At 41.2% G+C, this 27,547-nt stretch overlaps 1 protein-coding gene across 2 annotated transcripts in view; it reads left to right on the top strand.

Annotated features, from left to right (window-relative positions):
* EPAS1 (endothelial PAS domain protein 1) overlaps window positions 1-20,551 on the top strand; it is an 83,230-nt gene extending 62,679 nt beyond the window's left edge. For both annotated transcript variants that reach the window (XM_076334412.1, XM_076334411.1), the window contains 10 exons: window positions 5,475-5,581; window positions 9,942-10,089; window positions 10,857-11,065; window positions 11,390-11,577; window positions 12,485-12,595; window positions 14,315-14,799; window positions 15,930-16,053; window positions 16,138-16,255; window positions 16,783-16,965; window positions 18,241-20,551. In XM_076334412.1, the coding sequence (XP_076190527.1) occupies window positions 5,475-5,581; window positions 9,942-10,089; window positions 10,857-11,065; window positions 11,390-11,577; window positions 12,485-12,595; window positions 14,315-14,799; window positions 15,930-16,053; window positions 16,138-16,255; window positions 16,783-16,965; window positions 18,241-18,392 (1,825 nt within the window). In that variant the 3' untranslated portion in view covers window positions 18,393-20,551. The remainder of the gene's footprint in view (window positions 1-5,474; window positions 5,582-9,941; window positions 10,090-10,856; window positions 11,066-11,389; window positions 11,578-12,484; window positions 12,596-14,314; window positions 14,800-15,929; window positions 16,054-16,137; window positions 16,256-16,782; window positions 16,966-18,240) is intronic.
* The last annotated feature ends 6,996 nt before the right edge of the window (window positions 20,552-27,547 follow it).

Here is a 27,547-nt window from a genome sequence, read left to right as displayed (position 1 = left end):
CAACGTATCTTCCTGTGCAGGGCCACAGGGGCTATGGGTACATAGAAATAGCAGCAATATGTTCCTGTGGCAAAAAAATCCATAAAAGTGAAAACTGTATCTGAATTTGATAGGAAATACTGAAACTACTTCAGGTGCCCCAGCACATGCAGTCTCAGCCTTTTTGTTTTATGCATAACAAAAGAAAACCATATACTGTGTTTTGGCGGGAACCAGGGTTTTGAAAGCAGGGAGGGTAATGTGGCATTGTAGGTGGCAATGGCTTTTCACCTTCATGCCTGTGACCTCTCTGGGGTGCTGGGGAGGGGAGGGGGAAGCGCTTTTTGCCTGTCATTGCGGTGGGCAGCATACATGAGAGGAGAGAAGGCTAAGGAAACAAATCTCTTCTGCACGGGGCGAGATACGCGGGCGGTGGCTCCAGAGGCTGCGTCACAAACCAATTCCCTGGCACCAGCATGCTGAAAAGCCTATGTTCTCCATTACTTTGAAGGCATGGCTTGCTTTGGGGAATTGTATGTTCCTGGTTACAAGAAACCCAATTAGTTCTAGTCTTTTTTACTTGATTACTTTTAAATTAGGTGAGAATGCAAATAAGCATTTGAAAGGACCTCCTGTCCCTCCATCCCTGCTCAGGGGGAAAATGCATTGTGGAGACAACAGTGAAGTGATGATACCTGAAGCCAAAGATCCACATTTGGCAAAACTGGCTTTTGGTATATGCCGTATTTAAGAAAAAACATGACCAACTTCTTTTGTTAATAACGAAACGTTGATTTAGATGGACCAAATGAGTAGGACAAGACAGAGCCCTGGTGAAGTTTTTAATGTACCCATCTAGGTTTTTTGCCTAGCAGGGCAGGTACACCTGACCAGGCCAGCCATCCCTCTAAGGAGTGGACAGGGGTCCCAGGATTTTGCATTTTATTTTTTTCGTTGGCCTGGGTTAGAGTAGAAGAAGCCATGAATATTTTCAAGAGGAAATGTGGGTACTTGGGAGGACTGCCATGCTGCTCTGCTGCCTGCGCTAGCAGGCTGGCAGAGTGCTTTACCCCAGGCATAGTGGCTGTGTTGGGCTTTATTTTCTTTCTTTCTTTTTTTTTTTTTCTTTAACTCATTCTGCTTTAAGTATAACTTTGTTTGTTTGTTCCCGTCAAGACCAATTTAACTTCAATAACTTGGTAACTGTTTGAATACAGAAAGACTTTGTTAAGAGATCCACACCCTCACACACACAGTCCACACAGGGCCCGACGAATATACACCCAGCTCTTTTTTTAAGAGCAGTAAACATTACAGCAGTCTTTCGCAAAGAGCCTCACTTCTCAGTCCTGACAGTTCTTACGATACTATTTTAAGTCAAGAAATGGTATACAATAAAAAGCTTTGTGCTCCTATAAAGAGACAGAAAAGCACAATTTTAAGAAAAACCAAAACACTTGAAATAGCTCATCTCTTGGGAGATACAGCCTTTGAAGCAGTAAGCTTTGTTTGCTTTGCCATGTCTCGAAGAGATAAAGTAGGGCAAAGTTGTACAAATCTAGAAATAGGATTCAGATTGCTTGTTTCTCCTCCATTGTGTACCCTAAGCACAAAACTTTGCCTTTACTCCACATCCCAAGAAATGGGTATATTAAGAGAAATTGAAGTTGTGTTCAAAAAGCATTTATGTAGCGGTACTTAATTTAAGTAGCAGTAGTTGGGACAGATCCCAACTGCGGAGGGCTACTGCCCACCTCTTTACTGTGTTTTCTGAGATTTTGACCTCGGTACATCATGGTGACAAGTTTAGGTCAGAAAACTGAAGTGCCAGTCTGGCAAAATTAAGATTCCCCCAAAGGTATTTGTGTTTTCAGAAACGAGTGGTTAACAGGAGAATAAACAGCCTCTCAGCCCACCTGTCGTCTTCAACAAAAATTATTGTTATCCTTCTAATTAGCACTGATTTAGCTTTTACAAATGCAAAGGAAACACAAAACCTACCATGATAGGAATGCCATCCAAAACCACCATACAGTTTGTTTTCCAATTTTGTCATTCCACAGCTTGCACAAAGAGCAATTTTCTGTCTGGTGTCTAAGCAAAAGTAGAAGTCTTGTGTTCTGGACTCAGGTTTTGTAAATGACCCTTTGGTCCCACAGGGCATACACATTTCTGTGACTCTCTTAGTTATGTACTCCTCCTCCTCATAGCTCCGTAGGATGCTTTTTCCTTTGCACTTAGTCCTCTGTGTATTCACTTGGCATTTTGTATTGCTAAGAGGCTCCTGTGGAAAGCACGTGGAGTTTGGAGGGTGCACCTCACTGGCGAACCTCAAAGCGATGCTCAAGTGAGGTCAGTGCAGAGACCTTTGCTGAAGCACTCGCTGCCTTCTGGCCCAGGTGCTGTTTGGGCTGTCAGCTGCGACCAGTCTTCTTCCACGAACGTCTCAGGAGAGTCACGGGACAGGTGTGATGGAGACAGGGATGTCTGCCTGCCTCGGCCCTGGTGCGTAATGCGGCATGGAACTGGCTCATCTGATTTCTAGCCCTGCACTGCCTGCAAGCCCGCGAGCTTTTTTTTTTAAGCTTTTCAGAGTCAGCAGCACCAGAGGAGGAATAAAGGAGGGTGTGATCTGCCAATTCATGCACCCAAAAACGATACTGCTAACAATTCTTGGAGAGAGGGTGTTTGTTGTAAAATAGTGGTATTTAAAAATGTATCTAGGAAACATGTCAGCCAGTTTTAGGGGTTTTTGGGATGGGAGAAAGAAACATTCTATAATTTTTTAAAAAACAATTTCACTCCCAGGGGTGTTTAAAGAGAAATGTAATGCATCTGAATAGTGGTAACAGATTAACAGATCTGTTAAGAAAGGCATAAAGCCTGTTTAGCCATTCTTTTTTTTTTAAGTAACTATTTTAAAACAATTACTCTTGTTTAGTATTTCACTGTAACCAGGCGTGGGTTTAGAATTTGGCCAATGTTGTGGAGTTTGTGGGTAATTCTTTGATATCTTATTTTTATCTTTCTGTAAACTTTTTAGTTGGTTGTAGTAAAAGGATATCAACCCGCCACTTGCTAACTTTCATCCAAGATTACATTAGATCTAATTCAATTTGACATTGTCACAGCAGGATCGCACCACAAGTCATTCTGTGCCATGGAATGACAAGAAGAGTAATTTTATAGTGAAGGATGCTCATTATGAACTGATCAGTGAGGAGCAATTTGAGAGAGGAATTACAGGATTGGAATAGACAATTTGGCATAGAGATTGCAATTCCTATATGATAAGAGTCCCTCACCTGCTGTAACACAGATTTTTTGCTTGCTATCTCAGTTCCACTGTTGACACCCATGAAGGCTGTAACATGGTTTTGGATTTGCATTGGTGCTGCTGGGTACATGATGCTTCTTTTTTCTTCCATTATCTTTATTTCCTTTTCCTTCTCCCCACTCAACCCCCATTTGGCTCTCAGCTCCCAATGACAGGATTAAGAGTAAATCCTCAACTTCCTGAATTTTAAAAGCTTTGCCCTTGTGATGAGCTCCAAGCTAACCGGGATGGTTTTGTGATACTATGCCATTATATAACGAAAGGCTGTGTTTTCTGTTTTTAAAGATTGTATATTTACACTGGTCCTGGCAAAAGCCTCTGGCCACTTACACCAATGTGTCCCAGCTGACTGCGTAAAGGCAAACAGTAACTGTATTTTGGGAGCCTTACTTTTATTAGGGCTCCTTCTGTATTTGTTGTTTTCTCCTGATGGTTCAGCTCTGATGACCAACTCGTTATGAGAACTTCTGCTTTTGTTAAAAAAGAAAAAGCAATTGTGGTTTCAGAGAAAAGTTACAGATTTGACTGGGGTGCAGTTTAAAAGTTCAGAAGCTTGTCAGTGAAAAGAGTCAAAAAAGCAACTCTTTTTGAAACCTGATTCGAGAATTTCCCCTTTGTCGGTCTAACTGTAAGCGTAAATAAAACTGTAAATATAAACAGAAGAGTAAGTCTTCAGGGGAACCCAGTAAAACCAACTACAGTCTTTGCTCAACTAAACCATTATAAACCCAGGTTCATTCCATGGAAATCAGGACAGAGAGTAGTTTTCAGAGTGACAAAACCAAGGTGTCCCGGGGGTATGAGCTATGCAGTTCTGTGGAGGCGAGAGAAAAGCTGACTCAATGCCTTGGCGTTCAAACCACACACAAAATAGCTCCATCTTATGTGTCTTCCTTGCTGGAGGGGGATCTGGGAGATGAATGCCATGCTCTTGCTCTGTTTGTTTTACAGTATTTACATGTCTGTCTTGTAAAGACATGCTTGTGTCTGAAGGGCTGGGCCAAGGCTGTCCTTCAGGGAGTACACAAACCTGAGGATGTGTCTCTTAAAAGTAGCAACGCCACAAATGTGGTGGTGGCAGATAAAGCCTTTCCAAGGGAGTTAGTTACAAGGCATAAAGCTTGGGAACTGCCATTGATGGCAGTGATGTGCTGCAAGATGCGACCATTCCTTGCAAACGTCCTGGCTTTTCAAAGTTTATGACAGCTTAGCAGTCGGTTTGTAGTTGTTTCTGCTACTGCTCTCTGCTACATTACAGGTTGTTATTGCAGTTTAAAAGCTAAGAAAAGGCATCCAAGAGTGTTGTTGACTTGGAAAACAGTAATGTTTCCTTATTTTCCCAGAAGATAGGATATCTTTGCTTTTGAATTATTTTTTTACTAACCATATTTCCTGTAAAGTTGTGTGTGATGGTATTTTGAATTGAATTTAGGAAAAAAGAACCCTTTTGCTTCACCCCCTCATTAGAGAAAATCATCTGCACAGTTTGATGACCTATTTTCATTTATTCAGGAACTTGTGAGAAATCCTGCCTTGCCTGAGTGCTCAGAAAGGCTCTGAAAAAAGTCTAGTTTTTGAGATCATAGCTTTCTTTGTGTAAAATCCTACTTAGTCTGTGGATTAGTCACCCAAGTAACTAATCCATGTGCTAAAGTTCTCGTATAATTGAGAAACACTAAGTAGAAGAGCTGATTTTTTTTTTTTTATTTGAACTGCCCTTAATTTCTCACCTTGCATTTTTATTAAATGCAATACCCAAAGTAGTGATTTAACCCTTTTATGTATGTTTTTTAAACATACTGGGAGTTTCTGCATGTAGTGGAGAACTTTGTCAGGAATGGTTTTCCAGTTGAGACCTTCTGTAAGAGATACTGTGCAATCAGCCTGGGAAAATTTGCAACACATGTAAAGACATCCCTACGAATTTTTATTCCAGTAGTAGTAAAAGGCAGTTTATTCTGAACATGGAAATATTTCAGAATGTGATCAGAAGTCCTCTACTGTGGAGGACTCCTAATGTGTTCGGAAGTTCAGAATTTCTCATATTGTGGTTTTAATTCTGTTAGTCTAAGGACTAGAGCTGATAGCTGCCCTGCACATGTAAGCATAAGGCTAAGGTGACCTGAATTTTAAATATTTGGTTTTTTTCTTAACCAAGAATAACAGAGTTAATTGGATACCATCCAGAGGAGCTGCTGGGCCGTTCGGTGTATGAGTTCTACCATGCCTTGGACTCGGAGAGTATGACCAAGAGTCACCAGAACTGTAAGTCACATTCTTATTTTTCTTCATAGTTTGCACATAAAGCACAGCTTGCAGCTACCTCAATAAGTAGTTGAAAACACAAATGCACCTTTTGTGCAGATATTCTCTGAGAACAGTATTTATGCTTTGCAAGAAAGCTTACAGGTTACCGTGCTTGTCTAGCTGAAACCTGCTGCTGATCTTTCCAGAGGGTCTGATTTTTGTCATAATTAAAACTAAACTTGGATGGTAGAGAGGAGAATCGCTGTCTCTCTAAGGGATAATACAAGAATCAGTTGAAAATTTGAAAAGCTGAGTTAGGCAGTACTAGGCTGGTGAGAAATGTGTTTACTGGTGGTGGTATCCTTCTGGTGTGCCGCTGGGCTCAGCAGGAAGGGCAGCTGTAAAGGGTAATAGGAAGAGCTTATTGCAGTGTACTTTTGAATGTCTGTCTTCTGCTACCAAATAACAACTATCTTCCCCACCCAAACAGATGTGCGGGGAGACTTTCTAAAAGGGATATTCATTATACAAATAATATATACTGCCAGGAACAGCTTCTTCTTGTTATTCTTATGCCTGTGTGAACTGCCAGTTTTAGCTGTTTTTAATGTAAAGTGCCCGAATTGTTCCAGGAGCAGAGATCAGAGCCAAGACCTGCTCCCTCTCTTCAGCAGGCCACACGATTATGCTTCCTCTCTCTCTCTCTCACATAAAGTGTTTCAAAATTATTGAATTTAAATCTTCAGACTCTGTCCTTAGAGTTGGCACTACGGCTGGAGACAGCATGGTGCACAAATGACATTTCCTACCTCTGGCTGTTAAAACCACTGAACTAGTGCATGGGAGAGTTCTCAGCAACGAACCACTAAAACTTCTTCTGCTGCTCTTTTTATTAAAAACAAAGCAAAGCTGCTAGGCTCAAGTCCACAAGCTAAAAAATACCCCACCTTTTAGTTACTACGATCAAGGTCTCTTTCCTCAGGAAAAAAGCCCATGATTTAGGTCATGTCTGTAGGGAATTGCCCACCAAATAGACTTACAGAAAGTATTTCTGTGCTTCCCAGAGAAAAGTAGCAGTAAAGAATAACTGTCTGACCTTAAGGGAAAAAGGGAATATGCGTTAGCTCCAATGGCAAGGATTCAGGACAGCTTTGAGTTGAAATGTTACTTGAAAGAATGTTTGGCAGTGATTAAAGTTGTGTGCTGTAAAACAGTGTTGGTATGAATCATCCTGTTTCCAGAGCTGCTTAAAAAAAAAAAAGAAAAAAGATAAAAGAAATTGCACCATACTTACAGAGAGTTGTCTGGGAATGTATTTGTTAAAACTGTTTCTTAGGTAATATGTGTTCCTGTTTTTAGTAATGAAAAGGAATTAGTGATATTCATAGATAGGATGTCCATACCCTATGCTGGGCTATCGAGAGTCTCATCCTGAGAAATCAGTGGGTATGCTGCCCTGAAGCTTTTGAATTGTTGAGTTGCATTTCTAAGAATGGGATAATGCCAGGGAGGGAATGAAATGAGAGCTGGCAGTCTCTTTGGTAACAGGCGAGCGAGCGAGCCCTTGTTGGTTATTCCTATCTAATTAATTAAATGGGACCATTGAGTTGGGACTTGTTCACGTAAAGATTTCTGGAGAGTTTCTAGCAACCATCTTGACCAGGCATTGATTGAGGTTGCTCCTCACTCTAGCAATTTGAGTCACCTCATGTAGAGCACAGTTTATATCTAGATGCCATTTGTGCCTTCTGGAAAGGGCCATGTCCTACAAACTCTTGCTGTTGGGCATGAGGGGACTGATCGAGAAGCAGAATGAAGGCAAGGGAAAGTCTAGAGGGGTGAGTTATATATACCAGCAAGAGTGCTCAAGGCACTGTGCACTGCACAGGTTATAAATGTTTAGGAGCAAACTGTTCCATAGTATTTCTGATAGCACAGGATCAGCATGGATGATCTTTACTGTTGGAAGCACAGGACCAAACTCTGTGCTGTGATAAATGCTGTTCCCCACAACAGAACCATCACTTTACATTGCCAGCAAATTTGACCCTTTTAGATTTTCTAAAATAAATACTTTTCATGTCTTCTGGGACAGTCAGGCTTCGTACCAACTCAGAGAACAACCACAAAGGCAAAGCGACAGCAAGCTGTGACTTGAGAAAACACACATAAGCCCTCCAAACAGAAAATCCCTAGGTTTCATAATGTGTGCCACTGAGATGATGTCTAATGCACAGGGTAACCAAGCAGATATATAGCTTATACAGAACTTAATAGTTCTTCTTAGCACGTAGCTATACAGAACTTATTAGTTCTTCCTGGCCATGGTCATTTATACATGGAAATATCCACCTCAAAATTCATGTTCAGCACACTTGTATTTATTAAACAATAATTTTTATTAGAAATATGCTATGTATAGAGTATATATTCATGCAATAATACAGTCATCAATTCTGACAGTGTCAACCATTTAGTGTTGTAAAGATGCATAGGAAATAGAGGAAGGAGACTGAAGTTTGAAGAGAGGAGGGAGAAAAACCTCAAATTAATCTCTTGGATAGAAGCAGAACTTTTTCCCTTTCCTTCCTTCTAATTTAGTGATAAATCATGCTTATTGCAGTTTTACTGTACTGCAGGGTTGGTTGTTTTTTTTTTCTTGGGGGGGAAATAACAACCTCACATTCAAGCAAGCCACAAATAGTGTTTGTGTTCTTGGCTGGAAGTATAGTGAATATAGCGTACGAAAGTCTTAATTAGTCACCATCAAATGGAAGATTAGAATGCGTTTGGCAGTATTTAGCATACCCAGTTTTTCACGTTATGCAAGCAAGATGAAAATCTCTGTCTTGTTACATAAAGCTACACAAAAGATTGACTAGTAGAGATTGGTAGAGATATATTTTCCAATTCAGCAATTAATAATCTATAATCGCTTCCATTTAGAGTCTGGTCTTGTTGCCATTAAAGCCAATGGGAATTTTGCTATTGACTTCAGCAGGGAGCTGAATGTCACCATCTGGAACCTGCCATTTGGTAGTACGTAGCAGAAGTTCGACGAGCCTTCCGAGTGAATCATTTCTCAAGTGTCTCTCAGCAATTAAAAAACAAATTTTGTGTTCAATTAAATTCATCCCTGCCTTCCCCCTTTCTCCACCCAAAAATAAGGAATATAATTGGAGCCTATTTCACTGAGATGTTACTAGTTCTGTAAAGAGATAGGTAATGTATACTTTAAAAAAAAAAAAGAGAAGTGGGAAGTTCACTCTGAAGGCAGAACCTTAAATGTAGTGTTGATAACAAAGTCAGTAGTTACGAGTGTATTAGTAATTTATGAGATTACCCCATGGAGGGATTCTGCTGTACTTTATTATATCAGAACATGACATGCTTTGAATAATAATAATAAAAAAGATTAAAGCAGTAAAAAGCTTCTTTGTAATGTAACAGGCACCTACACTGTGACTCTTATTGATGAGCTGATGATTAGGAAGCAGTGTAATTATGTTTCGCAAGCAGAGCAGAACAGTCCAGTTACTAAAAGACTTTGAAATAAAAACCTTTTGATTTTGTTCCACCAGAAGTATTTAATCAATAAAAGTAATGTTCTACTTTGTCTGAATAAATTAAATGAAGGATGATTAAATACTCCTAGGAAGAAAACAAACAAACTTCAGAGATAGAAGGACAAACACAGCAACAATTATCTGCAAAACAGTTGTTGCATTTCACAGGCCTGGATTTGTACATTTGTATGGTGGCGATGTAGGAGAGACTGACAATAAATAGCTTCTGTTAATGGCTACATTCACAAGGAATTTCTCTGTACAAAGACTGCAGAATCAAGTTTCCAGCCTTACTGATTGAGTCAAATTGCATTATTTTTAGGGCATTAGTTTGATAGCATACTGTCTTCAGGCATGAAAGCTGTTTAAAAGGAAAGATTGCCAATGTGGTCAAAGGTTTAGTTGAGCCAGTTCCCATTTTTGCTACTCGGTGCGACTATGTCTGCTTACAAATACAAACTCTTATTAGCACAAGTATTGCTTGCATACTCCAGCCCTAATTTTATTGCCATTGATCGACAATATTTTTCCTCAGCTGACAACTGTGAATTGTGTGACAATATTCATTGCTTTTAGGAAAGGATTTACAACAGACAGGACATCATAAAACTTTACATCTCAGAAGTCCAGAGCTCCATATTGAAAACTTATTCTCTTCAAATATTACAAGTTAAGCATCCTTGCTAACAAATGTCTTTTAGTGTAGTTTTGTGTAATGAAAACTCAGAAGCGGGTTTATTTAAAACAAGTGTTAGATATTGTGCGTTCCTGTCCTGCTGCATTATTTATATCTCTCTGCCCCCTTTTCTCAGTGTGTACAAAAGGTCAAGTAGTGACGGGCCAGTACCGTATGCTTGCCAAGCATGGTGGATACGTGTGGCTGGAGACTCAAGGAACGGTGATTTACAATACGCGCAACCTACAGCCTCAGTGTATCGTCTGTGTCAACTATGTGCTGAGGTAAGCTGTACGGGACAGAAAAAACTGTGTATGGGTTCATGTGCTGGAATAAATGCGATAATCAGAGGAACTTTTGAAGGGTCTATTTATTCAGTGTTGTTACTCTGAAATCAGTTTAGTCATGTTTGTTCAGTCTTGTTTACTGATGTTAGACATCGATGAAAAATGTGGCATGCCCGTTCCCATACGCGCTGTTGAAATACACCACAGCCTTTCTCTTCTGCAGAGCGGCTGCTCTGCTGATATAACAGAGTATAAAGCCTGCACTGAAGGTTTTATTGTGTAACACAACTGTTAATATGTTTTGTTTTTCTAATGCTGTGACAGAGAGATAAAATTAAGTAGTAATTGTATCTTACGTTGCTAGGAGAAGCTGTTTTCTGCCTAAAAATCAGGACCAATCAGGAGTTTTGCCTCTGTATGGCAAAACTCAAGTATTTTTGGTCCTAGATGGGGCCAAAATAGGAAATACTTATTTGAGTGATAGTCTGGGTCATTACAGCCTCGACTACATCCCTTTAAAAAGCACAGCAACAAAGCCCCGAGTATTCCCACAGAAGTCCTGACCACACTCTCTGCGTCATCTGAGATGGTGGTGCTCAGCAACGCTGGAACTGTGCCTTGCCTGTCGAGAGCCTGGCATGCAACTGAGAGAGGCCAAAACGCTTGTACGGGCCCCAGCTTTAGAGAGTTTGTACTGCCTACATTACCCACATCTTTTTTTTTTTTTAGAGTGCAAAAATACCTAAAACCTATTTTCTTGTTAGTGAAATTGAGAAGAACGATGTTGTGTTCTCCATGGACCAAACGGAATCACTCTTCAAGCCTCACCTGCTGACGATGAGCACCGCCTACGAGAGCGGCATTCCCAGCACAGAGAAGAGCGACTTCTTGTTTACTAAGTTAAAGGAGGAACCAGAGGAACTTGCTCAGCTGGCACCAACACCCGGTGATGCCATTATTTCCCTGGATTTTGGTTAGTATTTGTATAAATAATTTTTGTGCAACAAAGAACCACATATGAGCCTACATTTAGAAACTTAACAGACAAGGTCTGTTTGCTGTGTGTACAAATCGGGAGTAATGGCTATAAGAGCCCATGTGCTCACACCAGCGGAAAATTTCTGTGAATGAGAGCAGAATCAGGCTTTCTTGCTGACTAAACAACATGCATTAAGTCTATGCCAACTTATTGTCATGGCAACTAGGAGCAGTGTTTACTTTCAATGAATAGCTGAAATTATATCATAACCCAGCACAACCTAAAAGCATCCATTAATATTGTTAAAACTCCATGCAGGGACACAGAAGTTTGAGGAAGCCCCTGCCTTCACCAGTGCTGTTTTGACACCAAACAAAGCATGGCCAGTGGAAGTGAAAAGCCACGCTGCTCAAGGTGAAACACTGACGATACCATCCTTTACAATGCCTCAGATTGCACCTGGCAGCAGTACTCCAAGTGCAAGCAGCAACAGTAGCTGTTCCACGGTAAGAAGAGCTTTTAAAAAAAAATGCAGGTTATGTTTCGTATATAAGTCCCATCAATATATGTAGATGACATTTTCACGTTAGCAGTCCTGTCTCATTGCTTATTAACAAGGCCTAGTGTATCTATATCCCTCCTGTACCGCGTGTATCTTAAGCATCAATAGCAAAAACATCGAATGGGAACTATATCTTGCCTTTACATTGCAATCCTCATTTTCTCCCAGCTGTCCCTCAGTAATTACTATAACCTATAAAACAACTAGTAGAAGAACGTGCTACCACCTTTCATGGAGTTAGCCTTAAATAAAAAGCCAATGTAAAATGGTGTGGTCACTAGCAACGTTGCCCCAGACCCATATGGCCTCTTTCTGTTTGTTAACTGGAAGCTATAGTCTCTAGTCCAGAAACTTTACCCAACTCAGGCTTTTGAGAGCAGCTCCGTGGAGTTCCTTGCTGAAAGAATGAATGTGCTTTCAGGGCATTACCCCCAAGAGCTGGAGCTGCTCTTGGACATCCTCTAGTAAAGGCTGGCTGATTTTAATAAAGACATTGGGGTAGCGCTAAGCGTCTCCCTTCTTGACACAAGTATGTAATAGTATACATCTCATGTTGCTGGTCTGAGTTGCCAAAAACTAAACTAAGATGGCAACTAGGTTCCTGTATTGGGTGCCTTTGTTAATGAGTATAGCTCTCAAATTTTGTGGTGACAAGTAATCTTGTGTTGGAGAAAAGCATATGATAGAAGCGGACAGTTTTGGGTTCTGAGGACACTAAATATATGTACATATATATACAGCCTGATATCACAGGAAAGATCTGTTACTGAATAGCACAGTATGAACTGCATGATGCTAAGCCAATACTGTGGTTGCCTTGCTGCTTATAGCAAATTCTTATTTCTGTGCAGCCAAGCAGCCCAGGAGATTATTACAGTGCTGTGGATGAAGATCTTAAGATTGAGGTGATTGAAAAACTCTTTGCCATGGACACAGAATCAAAAAGTCAGTGCAACTCACAGGTAAGGAACTAGTTTCTCTTCCAAAAGCCATAAGAATCAGTCCCCTGCTAGCAGGTAGTACAGATGCACGCTGTATGTGCAGATATAGTAACATACATGCAAACTGCATTTGCACTTGTACACCAAAACTTTGATGCACAACACTAACAAAAATACACACTTTCAAAAGCTGGGGTGTAAATTTCTATCCCTAACTCTCTGAGGCAAGTGACTTAGGGTGTCACTGTGGTGGCACTGCTAAGAAGAAAGAAGCAGCAGAGAGCTTTCAGAATTTGGAAGCTTCTGTAGATTGGATAAGGAATATAAGCAGCAGCATTTTTTTTTTAAATCTGGCCTAATGACTAGCAAGTAAACATCCTTTCTAGAACAAAATACAAATAAACTAATTCTTGCAAACCTCAAAGTGAGAGAGAAATGCCCCTCATACCACATGCCTCCTTTAACTACAAAATGAAAACTGTCATTTTGGATCTATTCCTTTTGTCTACCTCTTGGAGGATTTCAGGGAGATGTGACAATTACTTGCACATAAAGTAACATAAAGTATCAGTCTCCTGCATTCTAATCAGGGTGTAAGCATAGAAATTCCCTCTATAAATAACTCTCTTAATCCTCCACTATTACAACATTACATCAAGTGAATAAAAGGTGTAGGCCTGATTCAGCCCACCTAACTTTAGGTACTTAATTGAAATGCCTTTGTTTAAGAGCTTGTATTTCTTAATAGTTAAGAAAAAGGAACAGGCATTGCTGGCTGGCAGCTCAGACCTTACACTCATCTCCTTCTATTAATCCTATGGAAAGTTTGGGATGATTTGGGCCCAAATGAGGTGCCTCAATTTGCCAGTGCAATTTGCAGACTTTGTAAGATACAGATAGGCTGTAGTCCATATCCTGAAGACATTTCATCTAGGTTTGGACATAGAAATAGCAATGAAAGCAATAGAAAGAGTGGACAGATAGATAAGAGGAAAATGTGGATCAGGATCAAACTCAGAGCAAGACTTGACATGTACAAACTTCAGTTTTGTCAGACTCAGCATCTGCTTTCACAGGTGTGTCCCACCACATCAGCAGGTTTGTCTGGTGGGAAAAATGAGTTAGAAAAGTGCCCCTGTCATGAGCTGACTGGTGGGCCAACGTTCATTTCCCTCTCTGTTCAGCTCTGGTCAAATGCCAAGAGAAATGAATTTAAATATGACTAGTTCTCCAAGAAAAAAAAAATACAGATTTAAGTGCAATAGTGTCCTTCCAACTACATTTTTTAAAACTTTTGCATTTTTAGACGCATTTGTTTCATGTAGTTGGATTATGAGAAAGCTATGTTTTCTATTTTAGCACGAAAAAGCCTGAGGATGAACTACATGCCACATGTTGTAGACTCTTGGCAGACAAGTTATTCAAAGCTTAATGAAACACAAGATCTAGTTTACATCACAGTGATGTTACAGGCTGCATGCAAGCTGCTTTAGCAAATACTGCTTATCTGGAAGTTTTTTTCTTCAGTTTGTTGTCTTACTTTGCTGCTGATGATATGATGAACATGTATGCTAGTCACAGAAATAAGACATCTTTAAATAGGAGCTGCCCAGTTTCATGTAGGTAAATTTGGCATAGAGTGATTTTTCAGCTTCACATCTACTAGTATTTCATATCACACTAAAACTGCCACAACTATTATTAACTTTTAGTTTCTTTACCAACTTTATTTTTGTGCAGACTGACTTCAATGAACTGGACCTTGAAACCTTGGCTCCTTACATTCCTATGGATGGAGAAGATTTCCAGCTCAGCCCAATCTGCCAAGAAGAACGTCCTCTCTCTGAAAGTGCACAAAATACCCAGCAGAGTCTAAGTAGCATGAGTACCATCTTCCAACCCCTTGCTTCTGCTTCACAGAATCAGTTCCTCCCGGAGAAATATTGCCCACAGCTATCAAATAAAAACATGAACCCTGGTCACGGGTCCCTGTCATCGGTGTTCTTCAACAATGTGAGTAGGTCATCACTGCCACCATACCACGACCAAGCCCGCACTCCCCTGTCTTCGATGGGAGGAAGACCAAACACTCAGTGGCCACCTGATCCCCCATTAGAGTATGTTCCTGCTAAATGGAGACTCATGGATAAATACTCAGGATCCCTATCACGTTCCCCTTCAGGGCCACCAGTACATTCTCCCAGCATGCCCATATATAAAAAAAGGTAAGAGTTTTTGGGGTATAGCATGTATTTTACTCAGAAAAGATTTTGGGGAATGGGGGGGATCATAATATTGAAAAATTCCTTTTTCTCAATAGTTGTTTTGATAAGCATCAGACTGCACTTTTGGGGAAATTAGTGTGGTGGTCTCCCAGCAGCAGTCAGTCTAAGGCAATCAGAAGTGGGCTAATTTTTTGCTGCCTGTAAGGATGCATGAATGGATTTCCTGCTGGTTGGGTGAAGATTATCCAAGTTATTTTGCAAAGCCTGCTTGACTTTACGCAGTTATAAAAAAATTCTGAAAAGGCTTACTGGTCCAGCAGTAAGCTGGGACCCATGCATGCTTTCTTATTTTGCACATATTTTTTGCACAACAGAAAATAGGGGAGAGGGAGGGATGACAGTACATTTATTGTTGGCATACGTAAATATTACAACTAAGATTTGAAATTACAGGGTTTTTTTCTACAGCCCTCCTTTGCCTTGATCACACTTTCTTACACATGTGAACAGTATGGGATGAGACGTAGATCAGAGGCTACAGTCCTAGAAGTTTCCCATTGTAGCTTGAAGTTTCACTGTAGGCTCTTTGGTAGCTTGCAGAGTGTGGGTCTTTGGTGTTGGTCATGCTAAAATGTTCAGGAAGTACATAAAATAGCAGTGGTCATTTTAAAACAGGAAGCTGTGCAGTTTACCTGCAGTTTGCTTTCTGGGATTTCTTGTTGTTGGCACAAATACCGGTGTCTGACTATGCATCTGGAAAAAGAGGGTTCATCCCCAAACAGCAACCTGTGTGTTCATATTTAGTATGCAAAGCAAAGGGACAGGCGTAGCTTTCAAAATCCTATCCTTAAAAATTGCATGACTTTCTTTTCCACAGCATTTTTATGTCTGCCTGGAGATTTCTAGAGGCTGTTTATGCTAGACTTTCGTTAGTCTTTGATCCCAAAAGTCAAAAGTTTCGAAAGCTTGTGGAATGACTAACAAAAGGAAATACAAACGTTTGAGGTCTTCCACTGTTGTGTGTCAAAGACACCTTAAATGTCTTTAAATGAAAGAAGAATCTGTATAAATGAACAAGATGGTTTAGATTTGCCTCCCTGATCACTCACCCCAAGATCTTTTCTCAATAGGCCCCTGGATGCTTTTGGGCAACGAGGCATAGATATAAACCCAGCAAGAATTGCTCTGTCTAACAGTTTGAAACTGAAGCGACAACTGGATTATGAAGAACAAGCATTGCAACAGCTGAGTGGGGTAATCATAAGAAATGCAGCCCCTTCACAACTTTGGACTCACACGGTCATCGGTGTAATTATTTTGCTTTTCTTCACGTTCTAGGGAGATCCATCTGTCATTAACCCATCTCACCTAATGTGGAAGAGAATGAAATTTCTCAAAGGGGAAAACTGTTCCTTGGTTACAGAAAAGAAGTCTCTCAGCACAAGTGTTCTTAGTGGTAAGAAAAGAGAAAGTGGTTTTGCAATGTTAAGTATTGAAACACAATTTTAGAACAGGTTGAATAGAAACAAAAACTCTTTCAAAAGGCAATGTAAATAAGCTCTGTAAATACTATACTAAGCTAAAATTAAAGATCAGATTGTATCACTAAGAGCTGAACAATTTAAGGTACATTTGATAACTACCAGGAAGATGGTTCATGTACGTTGACACCCTTTCTTTGGAGGTAGCAGAGATCAGCTTAACGGAGATGAGCTTACCTCGTGCTGATCCAAGGTGCGGACATCTCAGAGCTAGAACTGATACTTTCTCTCTACAACATTGTGTTTCCTTACACAAGTGTATCTCGGGTGCGATACTACTTCTAGAGCTAGTGCTGTTTCTGGACTTCCTTTGTGACAAGATGTAGGTATGCCTACGCCATGTGACCGTCACACCGAGTATCACTTTGCTTTGAATTAGTATTATCTACTATAATTGCTACACTGGCTTAATTAACTTTTTTTTTCCTACTATGTAAATCAGATGAATTTGTCTGTAACTCAAGAGGTCTGAGCCAACCAATGAATCAACTGCAGCAGCAGCAGCAGCAGCAACAACCCACCTGTGGCAGTCCTGGTGAGAATTTGAAAGCAGGAGCGTTTCCCCCTCCATTTTACAGTTCCCATTATCAGGACTATGCTGTCCAGCCAGCTCATAAAGCATCAGGTAAGAGCTGTCAGATACAGAAATTGGAAAGTGCTGGTATTTAGTTCCAGTACTGATTCCATGAAAGAAAACACTTAAAAAAATACGGAGGAGGATGATAAACCAAGAACCAAATATGTATTGCTTCATAGAATGAAAAACTAATTCTGTTGTTGTCCTGGTTTCGGCAGGGATAGTTAATTTCCTTCCTAGTAGCTGTTACAATGCTGTGTTTTGGAATTAGGAGGAGAACAATGTTGATAACACACCGATGTTTTAGTTGTTGCTAGGTAGTGCTTACACTAGTCAAGGACTTTTTAGTTTTCCATGCTCTACTGAGAAGGCTGGAGGTGCACAAGAAGCTGGGAGGGGGCACAGCCAAACTGGCCAAAGGGACATTCCATACCATGTGGCGTCATGCTCAGTACATAAACTGGGGAAAGCTGGCTGGGGGGGCCGCTGCTCGGGGACTGGCTGGGCATCGGTCGGCGGGTGGTGAGCAATTGCACTGTGCATCACTTGCTTTGTGTATTATTATTATTATCATTTTATTTCAATTATTAAACTGTTTTTATCTCAACCCACGAGTTTTTTTTCTCAGTTGTGCTCTTCCAATTCTCTCCCCCATCCCACTGGGTGGGGGGGAATGAGCGAGCGGCTGCGTGGTGCTTAGTTGCCGACTGAGATTAAACCACGACAGTTGTTTAGTGTGAAACTTTAATGTTTACATTTGTAATATATGAGGAAAAATTATTTTTGCCCTTCATTTCAATTAAACTTAATACATTTTTACCTTGGAGGTCCAGTCATCCTCCATCCATACTCTTGCCTTGTGATGGAATTGATTAAATTGTACTAAACAACGTCACTGCAGCATTGATATGGGAGGTTTGTAGGTTAGAGTCTTAACATGTGCCTTCTAAAAGCAAAAATAAGTAATTAAAGAGGACGTATATATGTCCCTTTAATATATATGGGTAGCGGGTGTCAATTTAGAAACTGTGTTGTTTACTACAGCTTTCCTCATCTGCACCAATATCATTTTTCTCAAACAATCTAAATTGGGGGTGGAGGTGAAAAACTGCACCTGTGTGACACGCTTGCAACAGTTGAAGGTAGAGCAATGTGTAGGTTTGCTCTGAAACCTGTAACTGCTGGTGGTTTGAGGCATATCGACATAAACACAAAATGAGATTATAACTGGTATAAACAGAAGAGGGAGGAGAGGAAAGAAGTCCTCTCTCTGTCTCTCCGGTCTCAGCACCATGACTGACTGACTTCTCTAATCTCCTCCAGGTATGACCAGTCGTCTGCTGGGGCCCTCCTTTGAACCTTACTTGTTGCCCGAGTTGACAAGATATGACTGTGAGGTGAACGTCCCTGTTTTGGGCAGCTCTACGCTTCTGCAGGGCAGTGAACTGCTCAGAGCGCTGGACCAGGCAACCTGAGCAATCCTGCAATATTCCGTGGCCTATACTGTTCAAAACAGCTTCAGTTTTTAAATATATTTTTGCAAGTAGACAATTTCTAATACCAATACACTTTTACAGGATTTTACTAAGATAGTGAACCTGTCCACGTTACCAAATAGTGGCCTTTTGAAGTTACTCACTTTATTATTCATATTAAAGAAATACATCTACTGTATTTTCTCTGTTGCAATTAAAGTGTTGTTTAGAGAGTTTGATTACCCTCCCCTTATCTCATTACTTGTAATTTATACTCTGAAATTTTCTTCAAATTTCCTGCTAATAAAAAGCTGTGGTATAAATGCCTCATCATGTGATACTTTGGCTGCAGTACTGCAAAGACTTATTTTTATTGCCAAAGATGAATGAAACAAATTTGATCTCCAACCACAGTTTTTTGTTGATCTGCCAAATTGAAATCCTTTGAGTCTTTCTCTTTTCCAGCATTTATTGTATTGTAGCTTTCGTAACTTTTGGAAAAGCATACTAAAGAAAAATCCCAGCCTTCCGCCCCCCCCTTCCCTTCATTTTTTATACACTTTGTTGAAAGAAATGTGAATGGTGAACTGCAATGTTTATGGGTATCTGTGAAAGTTGCACGTTGTAAGCTTTTTTCCTCAGAAGCAAGCCACATTCTCAGCTGCCTTAACCTGGCTTAGCTCTGTAGCCAAGGGAGTCTTACAGATTTACCCCAGTGGAGGATTTAGGCCTGTGTTTTTGTTTGTGTTGGGGTTTCTTGTTTTGTTCTTTGTTGTTCCCTTTGGTTTTTTGGTTGGTTTTTTTTTTTTTTAACACAAAACAGATTTTTTTTTTTTTTTTTTTTAATTTCTCTCTGGATCAGTTGTTAATCATCTCTTGGTACTTTTGCTATATGTAGGACACAACAACCTTAAGAGCTGTTTCTGCTAGAGCTAGTAGTATTTGTTATGGTGTTGCTGATATTTCAGGAATCTGACCAGCGGCCAGTACTAACACCTCTGATTAATGTTACCCTTTTTCATTTTACATGCTAGCTAGCAATATAATTGCAATGTTGAATCGTTAAAACTAAAAGTTAAAGTAGTATTTCCCAGCGTATTAGGCTAACTCAGTTATAAGCAGACGGAAAGAATTAAGGATTGTGTAGCGAGATGAATAGCTGGCAGGCAGGTCTCTATCATTTTTACTTGCCTTGCCTTACATTAATCAGTAGCTGAAATGTTACTAAAAGGCAGCCAGACATTTTCAGAGCTCCTTTCCAACTATCATTGGTTGTCATGCACATATTTTAAAAAATAAGGCTTTGAATGCTTTCAAAGGCAAAGGGATTTGAAAGTTTAAATTACAACATATTTAAACAATAAAAGGCAGGTGAGCACTTCTGACTTTAAAATACCTACAGACCTAGATATATGTTGGGATATATCATCTGGTTTCCTCCACTGGTATAAATCATCGTAGCTTCATTGAAGAAAATGGAACGGTGGCAATGTACAAAAGGTAAAAATCTGGCGCAGAAGCTTAGAATAAAGATATATTCTTTTGAGGCTTGTGATTCTGCTGAAGCCTGGTTTATAAAATTGCTTTATATCATGCACTGACACTTGCAGAGAGGGAGCCTTGGGTTTGTTGAGCACTTCAGAGTTCGCTGTGTTAAGTGAGTCTTAACCACACATCCCTTAGAAAAGCTGAAGATCTTTTGTTATTGGTACATAATGTAAAAAAAAAATGATAGTCCCTATTGTAAGCAATCTTTCAAGAGTTTATTACCAAAAATAATCTACTCCTAAAGTGAAGTTATTACCGTGTGGAAAAAATATGTTGCAAGCATCAAAATCTGATGAAAATTGGCAAGCCAGATTTGACAAATTTGCAGTGGCAAGGACTTAAAGGCTTCAAGGATTAAAGACACTTGAATACTGCTCTTCTGTTTCTTATTTGTGTAGTTTCAGCATTAAAAATGTTATACCCTAACAGTTTACTAAAACACTCTGAAAAAATATTCCATGTCTTAATATTAATCATCCTTTTTATCATAATTATTTCATAATCTATATTGCTGAATTCTTATTGACAATATAATAACTGTATGGGAACCTTAACTTGATAAGGAAATGTATTTTGACACTGATACCTTATTAAAGTATACTGATCCTAAATTCTTTGTGACTCATTTGCTATGAATTTGTTATTTGTTGTATCATTGTAAAACAAAAGTATTTATTAAATTATTTATAGAAAATAAAGGTTTGCATTGATCTTTGAAGAATGAAAGAACAAACAAAAGTTACCCGTATTTGAGAGCTGGGAAGCAGCCTGCCAAAGGTCCGTACCACCAACCTTTTTGTAGAGTTTACCCAGCTTTCCTCAAAGGGAGAATTAATGCCCTGCAGACCGCCCTTCCGAAACACGTCCGATGGTTCAGACTGCTGCTTCCATTTCAATAGTGTATTTCTGTCTGAGGAGCTGCTACCCTTTAGAAAAGAAAAGAAAAGAGAATTAAGTTGACAAAACGCCATTTTAGAGGCAGAATTAGCACAGCTCCTCACCTCCGTTTTTGTGGCAGAATATGACAGCCATCGTACTCTGGCACTCCTGACAGGCCCATGAATAATGGGCTTTCCCTGACCCAAGCCTCTGCTTCACCCACCCAGTCCTTTATCCCAATGCTGCTGTTAAGGACACGCCAGTCCTTTTCCGTACCGGAATTGCCAGTTTTGCCGATGTAACAACACTGATCATGCGGTAGGAGGACAGAAATTCATTTCCAAACATGCACTTAAATTCAGACTGGACTGTGTGGCAGCTGTTGGTGCTTGACCCTTCTGATAACCTGCCTTTGAAACACGCAGTGCCCATACAGACACCATAGACCTTCTCAAACAGCAGCGAATCTTCTGAATAATCTGCAGAAGTGGGCTATCATTGCCTCCTTTTCTTGATGGGATGCTCAGCAGGTGTAGAAAGTAACTCCTTGCTTCTAAATCTGTTGTAACTAACAATAGTCACACAACACTGAGGACCGAATGGTGGTGTGCCTGTCACCCCCCCCCTTTCAAAGCACCCCATTGATCTTCGGGGCACTTGGACAAAGACTAACTCAGCATGTCAGATCCTTATCCAACTGGGGGTTAAAAAAAAAATAATGAAGGCCAATCTCTCAAGTAGCGATTAACCTGTTCAGATCAATTTCTATCTTTCAAAGGTGGCGATCACTAACTGCTACTGTAAAATAGTGCTGCCAGGCACTATTTTTTGGGGTATCCCACTCATTCTGGAGAGCTTCAAGCATTCACCACTCCCATATTTAAGTAGCATAGAACATACTAGTAGGGCCTTCAGCTTCCCCCCACACCTTCTACTACAGCTAAACACTTATCATGTTAGTGAGTTTTAGTGGTTTTTCCCTTATGCATATGAATATCCTGGATAGCTAAGCTCTGACATTGCAATTTATGTACCCAAAAGAACCAAATCTGGCCAGAAACAATACCTGGATTGCACAATAGCTGAGCTTTGTGCTGCTGAACAGGGGTTTATTACAGCTTTTTAAATATGCTGATTTTTTTTTTTCCCCCCAGTAGGCCAGCAGAAGTGCTTAAAATTAAGTGTGTGTCATCTTTCGCTGCCTAAAAGCACCATTTCTTGGCATCAGATCTTGCATCTCCAACAGCATAGACGGAACTAATCACAAGTAGGTTGTTCAACACTCACTATGTTCTCCTGAAAAATCAGGCAGTTTTGCCAAACGCTCGTGACTGGGGCTGGTCTCAGTCTCTGGCTGATTTTTCAAGTCTATCGATCATCTTTTTAAAATGATCAAGCCAACGTTTTTCCTAGACCATAGATTTCATGCAGGTAAGATTCACGCTGTTTATCGACCACATGGCTACAACAAACTACTATAGGAAATTCTCAACATCCTGGTATATATGTATGTGTTGTTACGATTACTAACAAAACTGCAAAAAAGCCCAGATGATAACTTGGAGCAAAGCCCAACTGTCTTTTCAGTCGAGACACCAGCTCCTAAGCAATACTGAGCTCTGTGGGCAGTAGGTGATCACCACACTTGTTTGCAACAGTAGGCCAGAGCACAGGAAAGCACTCAGCCTAACACACAGCTGCTCCGGTTCTAGATGGTGAAGGTTTCATCTGTTGCTTCTCCCTGAGGAGCTTTGTAAAGCTATTCACAGACATGCCAGATTTTATTTTTTTTTTAAGAGCTACAGTGGAGAACTGGAAATAATCACCTACATTTAAACAAACAGCATCATTTTCTTCCTCCCCCCCCCCCCTTATTATAGGCTTCCCAAGAGAGGAAGAAACAATTTCTAAGAAAAAAGAAAATCCGTAATAATATTTTCTTAGGACACCAATATCTGCCACACGTCCCTGGCTTCCACCAAGGGAGCAGAACAACACACAGCACAACAGCCACCTTTCGGTTATCTCGCCCTGCGAGCTCACCCTCGCCCGCAGGGCAGGCAGGCCTGGATTCCCACTCCCTCGGGCTCTGTCCGTTGTTGTTGCTGCTTTCCTTAGTCAACTGAAGCTACAAAAGCACCAAAGGAAGGCTCTAGCAACTGGCATGTACCCCATTTTCAGGTGTTCACATTAAAAATGGCTTCAAATTTAAAAAAAAAAAAAAAAGTGAGAAAAACCTTAGCTACTCAGTTTGGAAGCATCACCAACATTTCTTTTGTCTGTAAGCCAGCCTGCAGTTTTGGCAGCTTGTGATGTGCCTCAGGTCTCACATGGCACATTTTCCTTGAAGAAGTCCTAAATTCCTGTAATCAAGGAGTTACTTAATTCTCTTCTGTCACGCCTCGATTGGTACTATGGTGACACGTGGTTAAGATGTCTCATCAGGGAACAGAAGCGCAAGCGTGAACCTGGCTTGCAAAGACTACCTGCAAGCCAGCTGGTACCAGCTACTTCTGCCTTTGACGCCGGACAGTAACAGGCAGCTGGAGGCAACAGCAGCTGTGTGACCCCCCTCATGTGCTATCCGCTATGGAAATGGCTGCATCTTAACCACTGTGGCTGGAAGGCCTGCTTAGACTTGGGTCGCATCTCAAAATCCCAACTCCCCTTAGCTTCACGAAAAAAAAGAAAAATAAGCAACTCCCCCCCCCCCCCCCAAACTCCCCACTTGAAAATTCTGTGCTTAGGGCTTAGAATTACAGACAAAGCTGGCAAGCTAGATCCTCAAAGGCACCAGCACCAGAAAACAAGAGTGAACCCCCTCAGGTATACTTTTAAAAATTACATTATTTTTAAGCTAATGAGCTGGGATCTGACTGTTGGTCTTTGAAGGACTGGCACTGGCTGGGTTTTGCAAGAAAAAGCATTATACCGACAGCTCTAGCAACTGAAGCTCTGTCTCCTCACAGTATTGACAAAAGCAAACCGACAGTGAAGTCTCCTGTGGCAGAGGAGGAACCTACCTCAAGCATTGCCTCCTCCAGGCATATCAGTGTCACTCTCCAGCACATAGTTCCAGAAGGACCAAAGGTCCTAGATAAACCACAGCAACACAGGACCAGCAAGCTTGATGGCTTGTTCATCCATCAAACATGCAAAGTCCTCCAGTCTCTCAAGAGATGAACGTGCTTCTTGGCTGAGGCAAGCAACCTTTATTGCTTGGTCTTGATTCCTGGCCTTTCTTCTAACCCTGATCCCATTTCTCCCCCTAGCTCCCAGTCCTTACCTAGGTCTGTGGTTTCAACATTCTGGTTTCTGCCTCATGCTGCCTTCCCCAAGCTCACCTTCCCCTCCTGACAAGCCTGCTCCAACCTACCCCATCTCTACATGCCCCTCGTTGCAGGCAGCAGTTTTTAGCATGGATTCAAGGACTTCCAGTCCTGAGTATAGGCTTTCTCTGCTCACGCCCTTGCTTTGGCTGGCTGTTTGATATGACTATCAGCCAGATGCCCAGCCCTTTTTGCCCAAACCCTCGGCTTCTGCGGTTCTCGATCTGAGCTCATGTTGAAAATGTCCAAACCCCACTCCTGCTCTAGCTGCTGGGCATGACAGACCACAGTCCTTGCCCTGACATGAAAGCAGATTTAATGCTCCAAGTCACAGGAGGCTAGTACATCCCCCTGAGAGCTGCAACACCACCAGCAATTCATTTCAAACATTTTCCTCGGCTATTAGTTGGCTGTTTCCATTTGCTACTCAAACAAGCGATGGTGGGGCACGGATGAAAAAGGTTCTGCTAGCTCACAGACAGTATTCTCTTTCATCATCCCCTGGACACTGTGCTTCGAGCAAAATCCTAACAAATTTCAGACATACATAGAGTTTCTCCTGCAGTTTTGGAAATGAGAGCAGAGTTGAGCAATTTCCCCAGATGGCTGGATGCTGTCCGTAAAGCCAGAACAATTTCCCAGCCATAAGAGGAGCAGTATGGTTTTGCTCTTTTAGTCCTATCAGCACCATAGAGCTAACACTAGTGGGAAGAGAATCCATAGTTGTGGTTCCCCAAACCACCTCCCCATATACAAATAATATACAAATATATACAAATAATTTTGTGTTCAGGACAAAAATTAAGCCTGAGATAGACAGAGGCGCATACACTTGTTAGAGTCCTTCCAGACACTGCTACATGCTTGACAGACACCAACAAGCTCGCTTAGGGTGTGATTTCCGATATTAGGGTGTGTATCCCTGATATTTTCAGCCCTGGGCAATCCTTATGCACCCACTCCAGAGTCTGGCCATTCAGAACTTGGAGAACTCCGGGGTGCCCTGGAGGAGAGTGATCCAGAGGGATCTCTCTGTCCGGTTATAACCCCGAAGTCAGGAAAATCAAAGGTTAATGCTCCCGCAGGCAAACTAAAACCCACTTGTATGTCCGCCGGAGAGAGTGACAGTAAAGTGATCACAACGCCACTTCAGCAGAGTTTTCCAGAGTAAAGCTCTTTCTAAAGACATCGACAGGGACACGTTTTCCCAGTTACAACTGTTTTATGCAACTGAATTTAGAGTCTCTCTTGAAAAAACAGCAGCTTGAAAGTCTTACTCGCTTTTTCACAATTGGCAAAAGCCCAGACCAAAGCCCACAGCTCCCTGGCATTATTTTGTAGCAGAAGTTGCATGAACTTCTAAGTGACAAACCACAAAATTTGCATCATATGATGAGCCTTATGATCAATACAAATATATATAATTTTAATTCAGCCCCTCCTCCACACAGCAGCACCACAACAGTATTACACTGGATCAAACGAAGCATAAAATGGATGTCGTCACCGTCCATTTTTAGATACATTGCATGACATCTATTGGCTTTTTTCCTGGAAGAGCAGGCGATACTAATTGTGTCTATCGCCTTACTGCTAACACAGATGGTGCTGTCCTTAACTGTAACCCCCAAAACACACTGGAGTTAGCAGAAAGCAAACCAATGGAAGTTTACTAGGAAAACAGGTTGCTCTCCATTATTTTAACTTCAGCTGCAAACATCAAGATGAGCTTTCCTGTGCCTTGCTCAACTACAGAAATGCTTGTACTTCTTAGCGTATTTATACCTTTTAACACAGCTTGCGGTTCACAACTTCGATTTGTTTAGACTCTAGTCAGTTTTTGAAGTGCACAGTATCATCTCTTTTAGGACCAGTCTGACCACTGCAGAAATCTCAAAGATAAAGAAGACACCAACACTGAACACTTTAATTTTTGGTCAACCTCCCTTTCCCCTCCCAAAACCACTCTTCTGCAGAAGAGATTCTGTTTAATGATAGGCAACACCTTGTACTGGTTTTGCTCTTATCTAAAACCTCTTTCTGCCTTCCCTGGATCCACAGCAAGCAAAGTGTGTGCAAAGCCAGCCAAGCACTGTGAAAAGTGGACAAAAACCTGGCTTTTGCAACCATCAATTATATCTTAATATACTGAACAAACACTTTAACTTGTGCTTTCATTTTTAGAGTGACTTCTCCAACCTCCCCCCTTACATGTTCTCCCTCCCCCCCATGCAAAACCAAGAAGAAAGTATCTTTAGAAAAAATAAAAGTCTAAAAAATAAAATACTCGTCTGGGTAACAGCAGAGGAACCAGGAACCAATAAAATATCTGGAACTCATTTAAGTTCATTTGAAAGACAGGGAACATTTAGGTCAACAGTGCTCTCATTCTTCTTTCTGTAACACAGTCCCTGCTGGGCAGGGTTTGTTTGCGCTGAGGTTTTGTATTAGAAACACACACACACATACACTTAGCTAAATATGATTTTGTTTATCCAGGATTTCTTCTGTCTTGTTCAGTGCATAAATTCCACAAACCTGTGCTGAAAATAATAAACAGGGTGAAAAGTGCCTGTGCCCAGTGTTCAAGAACCAACACGTGAACAGCAGACTGCCGTGCTGGGCATACTCAAAAGACTTGTCCTGAAACCCGCTCAGAGCAAGTCCTCTTCAAACCTACCAGGAGAACGCTTTCCCTGGTGGGTACGTTTAGAGCGGATCCCAAACAAGCCACCTCGGAGAGCAGGAAATGCTCCTGCCGTCTCCTGCTAAGCCATTCCCCAGGGCATTTCCAAGAAAATAGAAGTGATCCTCCTTCCTCCCCTTCCCTTTTCCCCACATCATGCCCCCTTTCCATGGAAATCTCTCACAGAGTATTTTGAGTCTTAGGGGAAAATCATGTCCTGACTCATGCCAAGGAAATAAATCCCACGTGTCTGCAAAGCCTACGCTACAAACTGGTTGCTGAGGGGTGACCATTTCCAAGCCCCTGAAAATTGGGTCTTCTGCAGCCTATGGCAGGAACTCGTGCTGTCCACAAGGCACTCCTGACCCCGACACGGGAGTGCCCAGCGTGCTGCAGGACATGCTGCGGCTGTGCCCAGCAGACATTGAGTCACCGGCCAGAAGAGCAGTGGCTGGACAAACTGTTCATTTCATGTGCCGTCCCCAACATAGGTCACCTATATGAAACCCATTTACTTAGGCTTAACGTAGATAACGCACAATCCACTTATATATGGAGCAAGAGGGTAAATAAGCCTGGCAATGCGTTACTCCCATGGTTCACGGGAATACTTTGTGGCTGTGCATTACAGAGCAACATCATGCATGGCAAAAGCTGCTTAATAGGAAATTGCCCCAGGAAGCTTTCCAAAAACGATACTTTCCTCTTTTGCA

This window comes from Aptenodytes patagonicus, chromosome 3 (genome assembly GCF_965638725.1).
Source record: "Aptenodytes patagonicus chromosome 3, bAptPat1.pri.cur, whole genome shotgun sequence".
Taxonomy (NCBI): Eukaryota; Metazoa; Chordata; class Aves; order Sphenisciformes; family Spheniscidae; genus Aptenodytes; species Aptenodytes patagonicus.
This window is presented reverse-complemented; position numbering and strand designations above follow the sequence as displayed.